The 15,210-nt window shown below is 41.8% G+C and overlaps 1 protein-coding gene across 1 annotated transcript in view; it reads right to left on the minus strand.

The window, feature by feature from the left end:
• trpv6 (transient receptor potential cation channel, subfamily V, member 6) overlaps positions 1 to 11,170 on the minus strand; it is a 38,740-nt gene extending 27,570 nt beyond the window's left edge. The window contains exons 1-8 of the mRNA XM_062064136.1: positions 11,059 to 11,170; positions 8,169 to 8,316; positions 7,979 to 8,076; positions 7,189 to 7,311; positions 2,673 to 2,813; positions 2,324 to 2,422; positions 607 to 782; positions 397 to 543 (exon numbers count right to left, since the gene is read on the minus strand). Of these exons, the coding sequence (XP_061920120.1) occupies positions 397 to 543; positions 607 to 782; positions 2,324 to 2,422; positions 2,673 to 2,813; positions 7,189 to 7,311; positions 7,979 to 8,076; positions 8,169 to 8,299 (915 nt within the window). The 5' untranslated portion in view covers positions 8,300 to 8,316; positions 11,059 to 11,170. The remainder of the gene's footprint in view (positions 1 to 396; positions 544 to 606; positions 783 to 2,323; positions 2,423 to 2,672; positions 2,814 to 7,188; positions 7,312 to 7,978; positions 8,077 to 8,168; positions 8,317 to 11,058) is intronic.
• Between the last annotated feature and the right edge of the window lie 4,040 nt (positions 11,171 to 15,210).

The following is a 15,210-nucleotide window of genomic DNA, read 5'->3' on the forward strand; positions in this document are numbered from 1 at the left end:
TATCGATGGGAAAATGCATTTTTAGAGAATATGATTTGCCTGAGCGACTAAGAGACACTGAGAGTAACAAGCGGTAGAAAATGGATTAGGAAGGAGAGATTAAAAAAATAATAATAATACAAAAAAATATATATATATTTTTTGAGGACCCCAGATTTAAACTATGAATATTTTTTTGGTCGACTCAATAAAATGTAATAAAGTCAATAAATATGAATACATTTAAATTGATGATCAACACTAATTCAGGAGCATCATATACGTATATAAAACACTTTAACATGAAGAAAACAATTTTTTGCAGAATTTTTATTTAATTTTAATCAAAATGAGGAGGTCAGTATTAATGCACAGCAACCCCCCCCCCCCCCCCCCCCCCCCCATTATTCAATGCACCTCTTTCTGCGGGCTTCCCACGATCAGCTCCAGCACCGACACGTTGTCGGCCCACGAGTCGATCTCGGTGAGGTCGTAGAGGTGAGAGGTCAAAGGTCCCAGACTCCACTGGACCAAACGCCTTTTGTTCACCAGGTGCTGAAAAGCCTGAGCGACACGGACAAGAACCTCAGCCGACGAAACAAGTTCAGCGACCAATAGCGCACTCACCACCAGGTTGCCCTCCTTGGCGGCCAGCTTGAAGGGCGTGACCCCTCTGAAGTTGTCCACCATGTCGAGAGGCACCGGCTGGTCCAGCTCCGCGTCACGGGCCATGATCAGGTCCATGGCCTGGCACGCGATGGTTTTGTTGGGCTGCAGGACCAAAATATGAAGGACCGTGTTACCTGCCGGGGGGGAACACAACCGGGTTAGGTTCGGGGTTGAGGTTAGGGTTAAGGTTAGGGTTAGGGTCCCTAGTGGCTCCCTGGAGCTTTTTCAAAGATGTGTGAAAATGGAAAAAGATGAAAAAATGTATATATTTTTAGTTTCAATATGGTTTCTGAGGACAAACATGACAAGAAATTGTTAGAAATTGTTAGAAATCCCACTGTTTATATTAAACATGCTTCACTGATGGGAGTATCTGGTTTGTCCTACTAATTTCAGCGATCCTTGAACTCACCGTAGTGTGTTTGCATGTGCGCCTTTCTCCGACGCTGCCACAGAAAGACGTGTTTCATGCCACTCCTTCATTGTCTCGTTTTGTCCACCAAATGTTTTATACTGTGCGTGAGCTTTGTTGATTTTATTGATGTGGTTGATTTGCTGAAATGCTTATCGGGCATATTTGGTCAGTGCACGACTGCAAGCTAACCCATGCTAACACGCTATTTAGGCTAGCTGTATGTACATGTTGCATCATTATGCCTCGTTTGTAGGTATATCTGAGCTCATTTAATTTCACTTACATCATGTGTTCATTATAACACTTGTATAAGACTTTTGAAGTCATTTTGATAGTAGGCTAATATAGATACTTACATCATGTGTTGCCTTCATAATAACACTTATATAAGGGTTTTAAAGTCATTTTGATAGTAGGCTAATATAGCTAATATAGACACTTACATCATGTGTTGTCTTCATTATAACACTTATATAAGACTTTTAAAGTCATTTTGATAGTAGGCTAATATAGCAAATATAGACACTTACATCATGTGTTGCTTTCATTATAACACTTATATAAGACTTTTAAAGTCATTTTTATAGTAGGCTAATATAGCTAACATAGACACTTACATCATGTGTTGTCTTCATTATAACACTTATATAAGACTTTTAAAGTCATTTCGATATTAGGCTAATATAGCTAATATAGACACTTACATCATGTGTTGCTTTCATTATAACACTTATATAAGACTTTTAAAGTCATTTTGATAGTAGGCTAATATAGCTAATATAGACACTTACATCATGTGTTGCCTTCATTATAACACTTATGTAAGACTTTTAAAGTCATTTTGATAGTAGGCTAATATAGCTAATATAGACACCTACATCATGTGTTGTCTTCATTATAACACTTATATAAAACTTTTAAAGTAATTTTGATAGTAGGCTAATATAGACACTTACATCATGTGTTGTCTTCATTATAACACTTATATAAGACTTTTAAAGTCATTTTGATAGTAGACTAATATAGTTATTAATATAGACACTTACATTATGTGTTGCCGTCATTATAATACTTATAAAAGGCTTTTATTTTTACATTTAAAAAAAAAAAAAAGTTAAAATTTTTGGTCCAATATGTCTCTTTCAACATTTTTGGTTGCCGACCCCTGGGTTCGGGGTTAGTGTTAGGGGTAAACAACAATTTAATTTAAAATTAAAACATGAAAAACCAAGTGAACTTTAAGTGTTCTACGGGCCATACCCCGATAATCCTGGATCCTGGTGCTCGCCCCTGCATCGATGATCATGGAGATGATGTCCTCGTTGCCGGTGCAGGCAGCGAAAGCCAGGATGTGCTCGCCTACAAACATTACATAAATAAATAAATGAGCTAGAAATAATAATAACAATGATAAATAAATACACGTTTATTTCTAAAATTCTGTATAAACTGACAAAAAGAAAGTGCTTGAACCTGACGTCATGCCCGACAAACGTATCGAAATATAAATGATTTTTAAGATCTTAATTGCGGTCAAACAACATGTTTGATAGCATGTATGAGCGTTGTGTCCAATAAGTGTTTTAGTGTGTTTATTTTTTCCACTCACCACAGTAAATAAGTCCTCCTATCCTCTTCCTGAAGTACAATCCGGTGACTCTGGGCGTCGCCACGTCCGCCCCACGACTGATCAGCTGATAAACCAAATCCAGGTTCTGATTGACCACGGCCACGTGGAGAGGAGTCATACCTGAACAGGCAACAAGACACACGAAATCATCGACACAAATGCGGAGTATTCGATTACCAAAGCCGATGATCAAAATGCAACATAAACATGAACTGTATGCGGCTCAAGAAAAACAACAAAAAACTGTGAGGAATACTATAAAAATACAAATGAAGAACAAATCAATATACAAATTGAATTATGTCCAATATTACAATCAAATTACAGAACTATAGCCGACCAACAGCGAGTTGTGGACGATCGCCCGAGACTGTAAGACCAGAAGCACCAATGTGTACTGCCTGGATTGACTACAAGAAAGTCTAGAACTCAATGCCACACACATGGATACTGGAGTGCTTAAAGGCCTACTGAAACCCACTACTACCGACCACGCAGTCTGATAGTTTATATATCAATGATGAAATCTTAACATTATAACACATGCCAATACGGCCGGGTTAACTTATAAAGTGACATTTTAAATTTGCCGCTAAACTTCCGGTTCGAAACGCCTCTGACGATGACGTATGCGCGTGACGTAGCCCGGCGAACACGGGTATGCCTTCCACATTGAAGCCAATACGAAAAAGCTCTGTTTTCATTTCATAATTCCACAGTATTCTGGACATCTGTGTTCGTGAATCTGTTGCAATCATGTTCATTGCATTATGGAGAAGGAAGCTGAGCAAGCAAAGAAGAAAGTTGTCGGTGCGAAATGGACGTATTTTTCGAACGTAGTCAGCAACAACAGTACACAGCCGGCGCTTCTTTGTTTACATTCCCGAAAGATGCAGTCAAGATGGAAGAACTCGGATAACAGAGACTCTAACCAGGAGGACTTTTGACTTCGATACACAGACGCCTGTAGAGAACTGGGACAACACAGACTCTTACCAGGATTACTTTGATTTGGATGACAAAGACGCAGACGTGCTACTGTGAGTATGCAGCTTTGGCTTCTAAACATTTGATCGCTTGACCGTATGTGCGCAACTTTTTTTTGCGTATGTACGTAACTTTTTTAAAATATATAAGCTTTATGAACCTTGGGTTAGGTGAACGGTCTTTTGGGCTGAGTGATTGTGTGTGTTGATCAGGTGTTTGAATTGTATTGGCGTGTTCTATGGAGCTAGGAGCTAGCAGAGGAGCTAGGAGCTAGCATAACAAACACGCAGGTGTTTTTATGCAGGATTAATTTGTGGCATATTAAATATAAGCCTGGTTGTGTTGTGGCTAATAGAGTATATATATGTATTGGGTTTATTTACTGTTTTAGTCATTCCCAGCTGAATACCAGGTACCGTGAGTATGCAGCCTTGGCTGCTAAACATTTGATAGCTTGACCGTATGTGCGCGTCACGTACGTAACTTTTTAAAAATATATAAGCTTTAGGAACCTTGGGTTAGGTGAACGGTCTTTTGGGCTGAGTGATTGTGTGTGTTGATCAGGTGTTGGAATTGTATTGGCGTGTTCTATGGAGCTAGGAGCTAGCATAGGAGCTAGGAGTTAGCGTAACAAACACGCAGGTGTTTTTATGCAGGATTAATTTGTGGCATATTAAATATAAGCCTGGTTGTGTTGTGGCTAATAGAGTATATATATGTCTTGTGTTTATTTACTGTTGTAGTCATTCCCAGCTGAATATCAGGTCACCCCCGGCTCTCACAGCATCTTCCCTATCTGAATAGCTTCAACTCCCCACTAGTCCTTCACTTGCACTTTACTCATCCACAAATCTTTCATCCTCGCTCAAATTAATGGGGAAATTGTCGCTTTCTCTGTCCGAATCTCTCTCACTTCATGCGGCCATCATTGTAAACAATAGGGAACTTTGCGTATATGTTCAACTGACTACGTCACGCTACTTCCGGTAGGGGCAAGCCTTTTTTTTTATCATATACCAAAAGTTGCAATCTTTATCGTCGTTGTTCTATACTAAATCCTTTCAGCAAAAATATGGCAATATCGCGAAATGATCAAGTATGACACATAGAATAGATCTGCTATCCCCGTTTAAATAAAAAAAATTCATTTCAGTAGGCCTTTAATACTGTATACCATCAATAGGAGGCTGAGAACCTTCATCATGAAATCGGCGAGGCTGTGGAAGACAACTCTGGAGGCCAACTCAAAGCCAATTGCACGGGTAAACATAACATTTGGCATATTCCAAGGGGATGCTCAGTCCCCGTTGATGTTCTGCATAGGCCTAAACCCTTTCAGTCAGATCATAACGAAAAGTGACTTCAGGTATCGAATCGAACAATCAATTTCCTCTATATAGATGACGTCGAGCATTATGCCAATAACTTCATATGTCTGAGCCTTGCGCCTCTCAGTGTCGGGGGTTGACTTGCACTCCGGCAGGTCTTAGGAATTGCTACCGTCGACGTGGAGGACTTTAAGCAGATAATCTTAGCGAGTCCTGTGCAAAGCTCCAAATTGCTCAAAAACAACAACAGCAACCAAAGCAACAGAGGGTGAGGTAGGTCCAGATGGACGTCAAGTTGTATGCCAAGAATGAGCGAGATATCGACTTTCTGATTCACCTGACAAGATTGTACAGTGACGACATAGGAATATAATTCGAACGAGATAAGGGACGAGGGAACACAACTGTGGGGGGTTGAAGTACTTGCGGACAACAAAACAGACGTCCAGGACAGCTAAAAATACCAGGGGATCTTGTGCAGACCAATGGTAACAATAAGGAGGCAGCCATAGCAACACCCCGTGGTAGGGGATGTGGCAACGGGATAGCTTCAGAGCTATGCCGTCCGGAATTTAGGTTCCTGGTAGGGCCACCAATTGCAAACAGGTCTGGCACAACAGGGCTTTGGTGAAAACCCAAGAGACGTCAACCCTCAGGAACCAGCGACTTCTGGACATTGTGCCTCTGCGTCAGTGGTAAATCTGTGGCAAGCAAAGTTGGCACTTTTGCAAATGAAGTGAGGATAACAGCGTCGCTTTTGCGCATATGCAACCGCCTTTCCTTTGCGTGTGATGGGAGCAACTCTTCCCTGACGTCATATGCAACCGCTGAGCCTTGCTGCTCTCAGTGTCGGGGGTTGACCTTAGGAATTGCTACCATCTACGTGGAGGACTTTCAACAAACAATCTTAGCGAGTCCTGTGCAGAGGTCCAAATCGCTCAAAAACAACAACAACCAAAGCAACAGAGGGTGAGGTAGATCCGGATGGACGTCAAGTCGTATGCCAAGAATGAGTGAGATATCGACTTCCTGATTCACCTGACAAGATTATACAGTGACGACATCGGAATATAGTTCGGACGAGATAAGGGACGAGGGAACACAACTGAGGGGGGTTAAACTACCTGCGGACAACAAAACAGACGTCCAGGACAGCTAGAAATACCAGGGGATCTTGCACAGGCCAATGGTAACCATGAGGAGGCAGCTCGGAGGTCAGCCGTAGCAACACCCCGTGGTAGGGGCGGTGGCAACGTGATAGTTTCAGAGCTATGCTGTCTGGAATTTTGGTTCCTAGTAGGGCCACCAATTGCAAACAGGTCTGGTATAAAAGGGCTCTGGTGAAAACCCAAGAGAGGTCAACCCTCAGTAACCAGCGGCTTCTGGTCATCGTGCCTCTGCGTCAGTGGTAAATCTGTGGCAAGCAAAGTTGGCACTTTTGCAAATGAAGTGAGGATAACAGCATCGCTTTTGCGCATGTGCAACCACCTTTCCTTTGCGTGTGATGGGAGAAACTCTTCCCTGACGTCATATGCAACCCCTGAATCTTGCCGCTCTCAGTGTCGGGGGTTGACCTGCACTCCTGCAGGTCTAAGGAATTGCTACCGTCTACGTGGACAACTTTAAACAGACAATCTTAGCGAGTCCTGTGCAGAGGTCCAAATCGTTCAAAAACAACAACCAAAGCAACAGAGGGTGAGGTAGATCCGGATGGACGTCAAGTTGTATGCCAACAATGAGCGAGATATCGACATCCTGATTCACCTGACAAGAATATACAGTGACGACATCGGAATATACAGTAGTTCGGATGAGATAAAGGACGAGGGAACACAATTGAAGGGGGTTGATCTACCTGCGGACAACAAAACAGGCCAATTTTAAACATGAGGAGGCAGCTCGGAGGTCAGTCGTAGCAACACCCTGTAGTAGGGGCGGTGGCAATGTGATAGTTTCAGAGCTATGCCGTCTGGAATTTTGGTTCCTGGTAGGGCCACCAATGGCAAACAGGTCCGGCATAACAAGGCTCTTGTGAAAACCCAAGAGACGTCAACTGTCAGGAACCAGCGGCTTCTGGTCATCGTGCCTCTGCGTCTGTGGTAGATCTGCGGCAAGCAAGGTCGGCGCCTTTGCAAATGAAGTGAGGATCACAGCGTGGGGTGATTTCAAAGCATGCTAACCATGGAAGAGGTCCGAGGTCATGGGCTCGTTGACGAGGTCGGGGGCTCCGTCCATCAGGGCCACTGCGGCGTCCAGATTGTCGCTCATGGCGGCGACGTGGAGCGCCGTCTCACCGAGAGCCCCTGAAGGAAAAGAGCGTGTTTTTAATTGTTTTTATTTCTATATTTGATGTTATAAGGGGAAGAGATAGACATGAAATTATTAAGAATATAAATATACAGTATCTTAGTTGAAAGGGCGCCAAACTTTGTATTTTATATATACTGTATTTTGTTTTAAAGAAATATAAACTAAATAACAAACAAAACAAAACATAATAAACGTGTGGGAGTATACATTAAGGATTGTTTTCTCCCTCTTTTAGTACTTATGGTCTATACTAGCGATTTTAAAACTGTGGCTCCATCTAGTGGTCACCAAAGCATCACTTAATGAAATATTCAAACAGTGTGACTGGTCAAACTTTGTGTAATTTCAAAGTGGCCAAAAATATTGAATATTCTTGTTAAATAAAAACGCTGCCATCTTTTTAATGACTACTTAGGCCTACTACGCTGCTGTATTTTAATAAGGGTCCTTGCTGTGGTTCTTGGGGGGGGCCAAGCCAGAGCAAGTAAACTTAGTTAGCTGTCCTAAGTCTTTAATTAAAGTTAAATATTCTCTCTTCTTTCAATATTTCATGGAGACGGGAGTCTTAATTGTATTCTTAATTTCCTCCGAAGTCACTTGTTGCGTGAAAAGAAGATCGTGTTTTCCTCGTCAAACGAGGAGACAAACAACGACACCAACCTCTCTCAAAGATGTTTGTGGAGGAACAGGTGAGGAGCTTCTGGATGCAGCTGACACTGTTCCTCTTGGCCGCGTAGAACAGTGGAATGTCGTCGGTGCTGCGACACACACACACACACACACACACACACACACACATACACACAATCAGCATCCAACAGAAGCTGCACACCCCTGGTCTTCTCTTTACCACTTGGTCTGCAGCAGGAAGGTCTCATCCAACATCTCGTTCCATCCTTTCTTGTTCTGCAGGCGGAACTTCAGCTGAGTCCACCAGTGGTTGAGCTCACTGGGAGCCGACCTGGCGAGAGCTGGAGACATGGACGTCCGGCGCGGGGCTGCGGGGACAAAAATGAGGAGGCAAATCCAGGAACATTCTATACCAAAGAGGAGGAGGCATATCCCCGAACGTTTTATACTAAGAAGAGGAGGCACATCCCAGAAGGCTTTATACCCAAAGGAGGAGGCATATCCCAGAACACTTTATACCAAAGAGGAGGAGGCATATCCCCGAATGTTTTATACTCAGAAGAGGAGGCACATCCCAGAACGCTTCATACCCAGAGGAGGAGGCATATCCCAGAACGCTTTATACACAGAAGAGGAGGCACATCCCAGAACATTTTATACCAAAGGGGATGAGGCATATTCCAGAACGTTTTATACCAAGAGGAGGAGGCACATCCCAGCACATTTAATACCAAGAGGAGGAGGCACAGACCCAGAACATTTTATACCAAAGAGGAGGAGGCACATCCCAGAACATTTTATACCAAAGGGGATGAGGCATATTCCAGAACGTTTTATACCAAGAGGAGGCACATCCCAGAACATTTCATACCAAGAGGAGGAGGCACATCCAAGAATATTTCATTCCAAGAGTAGGGGGCACAGACCCAGAACGTTTTATACCAAGAGGAGGAGGCACATCCCTGAATGTTTTATACCAAGAGGAGGAGGCGTATACCAGAATGTTTTATACCAAGAGGAGGAGGCACATCCCAGACCATTTTTATACCAATAGGAGGAGGCAGAGACCCAGAACAGTTGTATACCAAGAGGAGGAGGCAGAGACCCAGAACATTTTATACTAAGAGGAGGAGGCACACCCCAGAACATTTTATACAAAAAGGAGGTTGCACATCCTAAAAGTTGTATACCCAGGGGAGGAGGCACATCCCTGAACTTTTTGTACCAAGAGGAGGAGGCACATCCCAGAACATTTTATACCAAGAGAAGGAAGCCCATCCCTAAACGTGTTGTACCAAGAGGAAAAGGCACATCCCGGAACGTTTTATACCAAAGAGGAGGATTGATTGATTGATTGATTGAGACTTTTATTAGTAGGTTGCACAGTGAAGTACATATTCCGTACAATTGACCACTAAATGGTAACACCCGAATACGTTTTTCAACTTGTTTAAGTCGGGGTCCACTTAAATTGATTCATGATACAGATATATACTATCATATATACTATCATCATAATACAGTCATCACACAAGATAATCACATTGAATTATTTACATTATTTACAATCAGGGGTGTGGAGGGGGGTGGGGGGGTATGGACATCAAGTAGTGGACATAGAGAGAGAGAGAGAGAGAGAGAGAGAGAGAGAGAGAGAGAGAGAGAGAGAGAGAGAGAGAGAGAGAGAGAGAGAGAGAGAGAGAGAGAGAGAGAGAGAGAGATCAGAAGGCATAAGAAAAAGAAAAAGTATCTGCATTTGATTGTTTACATTTGATTATTAGCAATCCGGGGAGGGTGTTAGTTTAGGGTTGTAGCTGCCTGGAGGTGAACTTTTATTGCGGTTTTGAAGGAAGATAGAGATGCCCTTTCTTTTATACCTGTTGGGAGTGCATTCCACATTGATGTGGCATAAAAAAGAGAATGAGTTAAGACCTTTGTTAGTTCGGAATCTGGGTTTAACGTGGTTAGTGGAGCACCCCCTGGTGTTGTGGTTATGGCGGTCATTCACGTTAAGGAAGTAGTTTGACATGTACTTTGGTATCAGGGAGGTGTAGTGGATTTTATAGACTAGGCTCAGTGCAAGTTGTTTAACTCTGTCCTCCACCTTAAGCCAGCCCACTTTAGAGAAGTGGGTAGGAGTGAGGTGGGATTTGGGGTGGAGGTCTAGAAGTAACCTGACTAGCTTGTTCTGAGATGTTTGGAGTTTAGATTTGAGGGTTTTGGAGGTGCTAGGGTACCAGGAGGTGCATGCGTAATCGAAAAAGGGTTGAACGAGAGTTCCCGCCAGAATCCTCAAGGTGCTTTTGTTGACCAGAGAGGAGATTCTGTAGAGAAATCTCGTTCGTTGGTTAACCTTTTTGATTACCTTGGTTGCCATTTTATCACAGGAAAGGTTAGCCTCTAGAATGGAACCTAGGTAGGTGACCTCATCTTTCCTGGTGATAACAATGTCACCCACTTTTATGGTGAAGTCATTGACTTTCTTAAGTTTGATGTGGGACCCAAACAGGATGGATTCTGTTTTACCCAGGAGGCATATCCCAGAACATTTCGTACCAAAAGGAGGAGGCACATCCCAGGACGTTTTACACCAAGAGGAGTAGGCACATCCCTGAACATTTTATACCAAGAGCAGGAGGCACAGACCCAGAACGTTTTATACCAAGAGAAGGAGGTACATCCCAGGACATTTTATACCAAGAGGAGGAGGCACTGACCCAGAACGTTTTATACCAAGAGAAGGAGGCACATCCCAGGACATTTTATACCAAGAGGAGGAGGCATATCAGAGAATGTTTTATACCAAGAGGAGGAGGCACATCCCAGAACATTTTATACCAAGAGGAAGAGGCACAGACCCAGAATATTTTATACCAAGAGGAGGAGGCACATCCCAGAACGTTTTGTACCAAGAAGAGGAGGCACATCTCTTAACGTGTTGTACCAAGAGGAGGAGGCACATCCCAGAACATTTTGTACCAAGAGGAGGAGGCACATCCCAGAACATTATATACCAAGAGGAAGACTCACATCCTAAAAGTTTAACACCCAGAGGAGGAGGCACATCCCAGACAAAGGAGGCAGAGCAAGAACAAGAGAAGTTGACTCACATCTTCCAGGAAAGAGAAGAAGTCACTTTGCTTCAAGAAAACTCCAAACCAGTCCGTCCTTGAGAGGACATCCACAGAACTGTCCTCGGTCTAACCTGCACCTCCACTGAAGTGCTCCCGGTTTTAAACAGCTTCTCAAACCCGCTTTGAAACTGCAAGCGTTTCAATCAGATATGAAGCGCGACGGTCACGTGACCGGGCCAAAGTCACTTTGGCGGGGGATGAAATGTAGCGAGGCGTGGTGACGGCACGCACGCAGGTGGGGGCCTCACCTGAGAAGTCACCACAGGTGAGGCCTCACCTTTTCCCTCTAAAGACCAAAATGGATAGAATTCATAAGCATTTCAAAAGTTTTGGGTCAGAGGTTGACGAAGTGTTGCCGCCTCCATGTGACCAAGTCTCGCTTCTGCTGAGGTCAGCAGATCTCCGGTTGCGATTCCCCAGCAAAAGTGCTGACTCGTGGAAAGTCCACATCCACCACGGAGGGAACAAGGTCATCAAGTCTTTCATGCACTAATATTTGATGAACAAAACCAAACACAAGTTGGCTCAAAAACTGTCAATTTGGGGGAGTCGGACAGAAATGCTCTGAAAATTGATGCCCTAATTATAAACACTAATATCAATAAAATAATACGTGATAATGATCAATAAAATGTTGATAGTTATAAGAACTGTACATGATTTTTTTTATGAAAAACATTGAAAAAAATAATTCGGACCATAGAAAAAATAAATATATTATACTATTCGACTCACTGGTCAAAACATTAGGTACACGTTCATAATACAAATAAAGGACAGATATCGTCTTTACAAATAATGTGTTGCAAATTATATAAACTAATATATGTTTGCAGTTGTAGATATGTTTTGTATATTAACTTAAAAGTAGCTGTTTAGTTTAGTATATATATATATATATATATATATATATATATATATATATATATATATATATATATATATATATATATATATATATATATATATATATATATATATATATATATATATATATATATATGTATATATATATATATATATATATATATATATATATATATATATATATATATATATATATATATATATATATATATATATATATATATATATATATATATATATATATATATATATATATATCCGCTTGGGATGGTCTCCTGCTGGCCCCACTATGGACTGGACTCTCACTATTATGTTAGATCCACTATGGACTGGACTCTCACTATTATGTTAGATCCACTATGGACTGGACTCTCAATATTATGTTAGATCCACTATGGACTGGACTCCCACACTATTATGTTAGATCCACTATGGACTGGACTCCCACACTATTATGTTAGATCCACTATGGACTGGACTCTCAATATTATGTTAGATCCACTATGGACTGTACTCTCACACTATTATGTTAGATCCACTATGGACTGGACTCTCACACTATTATGTTAGATCCCATATGGACTGGACTCCCACACTATTATGTTAGATCCACTATGGACTGGACTCTCAATATTATGTTAGATCCACTATGGACTGGACTCTTCACACTATTATGTTAGTTCCACTATGGACTGTACTCTCACACTATTATGTTAGATCCACTATGGACTGGACTCTCACACTATTATGTTAGTTCCACTATGGACTGGACTCTCACACTATTATGTTAGATCCCATATGGACTGGACTCCCACACTATTATGTTAGATCCACTATGGACTGGACTCTCAATATTATGTTAGATCCACTATGGACTGGACTCTCACACTATTATGCTAGATCCACTATGGACTGGACTCTCACACTATTATGTTAGATCCACTATGGACTGGAATCTCACTCTATTATGTTAGATCCACTATGGACTGGACTCTCACACTATTATGTTAGATCCACTATGGACTGGACTCCCACACTATTATGTTAGATCCACTATGGACTGGACTCTCACTCTATTATGTTAGATCCACTATGGACTGGACTCCCACACTATTATGTTAGATCCAATATGGACTGGACTCTCACATTATTCATTCCACTTCCTGTCTGCCGTGTTCTTTAAATAGCTTGACTTATGAGTCAATTAACCCTTTTATAAGTCAACTGTTATTACTTGTTACTTGTAATGAATCTTCCTCAATCAGTCTTCAGGCCTTTTGAACTCGTCCGTCTTTGTTGGAGTGTCCGAGTTTCACAAACGCCTTGTTTGGTACTTTTGAGTAGGTGACAGCGATTTCCTGGCATAAACACTCTAAGCGCTACCACTAGGGGGAGCCACCTAAGTAGCCCGTCACCAAGGATTGATACATTTATACTTTGTTTCTACTAAACTTCTACTCAATATGTACAAACCCCAACACCAGTGAAGTTGTCACGTTGTGTAAATGGTAAATAAAAAGAGAATACAATGATTTGCAAATCCTTTTCAACTTATATTCAATTGAATAGACTGCAAAGACAAGATATTTTTATGTTCACACTGGAAAACGTTGTTATTTGTTTGCAAATATTAGCACATTTGGAATTTGATGCCTGCAACGTGTTCCCAAAAAGCTGGCACAGGTGGCAAAAAAGACTGAGAAAGTTGTTATTTGGAACATCCCACGGGTGAACGGGCTAATTGGGAACAGGTGGGTGCCATGATTGGGTATAAAAGCAGCTTCCATGAAATGCTCAGTCGTTCACAAACGAGGACGGGCGAGGGTCACCTCTTTGTCAACAAATGCCTGAGCAAAGTGTTTAAGAACAACATTTCTCAACCAGCTATTGCAAGGAATTTAGGGATTTCACCATCTACGCTCCGTAATATCATCAAAAGGTTCAGAGAATCTGGAGAAATCACTGCACGTATCATTGAATGCCCGTGTGATCTTGGATCCCTCAGGCAGTACTGCATCAAAAAGTGACATCAGTGTGTAAAGGATATCACCACATGGGCTCAGGAACACTTCATAAAACCACTGTCAGTAACTACAGTTGGTCGCTACATCTGTAAGTGCAAGTTAAAACTCTACTATGCAAAGCGAAAAGCCATTTATCAACAACACCCAGAAAAATATTTTAGGCTTCATAATGCGCCACACATTTTCAATAGGAGACAGGTCTGGACTACAGGCAGGCCAGTCTAGTACCCGCACTCTTTTACTATGAAGCCACGCTGTTGTAACACGCGGCTTGGCATCGTCTTGCTGAAATAAGCAGGGGCGTCCATGATAACGTTGCTTGGATGGCAACATTTGTTGCTCCAAAAGCTGTATGTACCTTTCAGCATTAATGGTGCCTTCACAGACGTGTAAGTTACCCATGTCTTGGGCACTAATACACCCCCATACCATCACACATGCTGGCTTTTACACTTTGCGCCTAGAACAATCCGGATGGTTCTTTTCCTCTTTGGTCCAAAAACAATTTGAAAAGTGGACTCGTCAGACCACAGAACACTAATCCACTTTGCATCAGTCCATCTTAGATGAGCTCGGGCCCAGCGAAGCCGGCAGCGTTTCTGGGTGTTGTTGACAAATGGCTTTGGCTTTGCATAGTAGAGTTTTAACTTGCACTTACAGATGTAGCGACCAACTGTAGTTACTGACAGTGGTTTTTTTTAAGTGTTCCTGAGCCCATGTGGTGATATCCTTTACACACTGATGTCGCTTTTTGATGCAGTACCGCCTGAGGGATAAAGGGCACGGGCATTCAATGATACGTGCAGTGATTTCTCCAGATTCTCTGAACCTTTTGATGATATTACGGAGCGTAGATGGTGAAATCCCTCATTTCCTTGCAATAGCTCATTGAGAAATGTACTTGTACGTACACGTACTTTAATGTTAAGATTATTTCTGTTTTGTATTAAGATTTTTTTTTTGCTTTGTTTTTAACACGTCCAAAATAAACTACTTATATTATTTATTGACTGCACTCCGAGACAGGATTCCTTTCTTGGTAGTGTTTGATTGTTATATTACTGCAGATACATAACATGTGTGCCAACAGTGCCATCTTTTGGTATGATCTATGAACTGCACTTATATTTATACTATTTTTTATTTAAATGTTCTTTTCTCTTTTACCTGCATGTCGTTTCCTGTCTCTGTAACCTGGGATCCAGACTAACTTACCATTCTAATTAGGTGTCTGTTA

This window comes from Entelurus aequoreus, linkage group LG11, assembly GCF_033978785.1.
Source record: "Entelurus aequoreus isolate RoL-2023_Sb linkage group LG11, RoL_Eaeq_v1.1, whole genome shotgun sequence".
Classification (NCBI taxonomy): Eukaryota; Metazoa; Chordata; class Actinopteri; order Syngnathiformes; family Syngnathidae; genus Entelurus; species Entelurus aequoreus.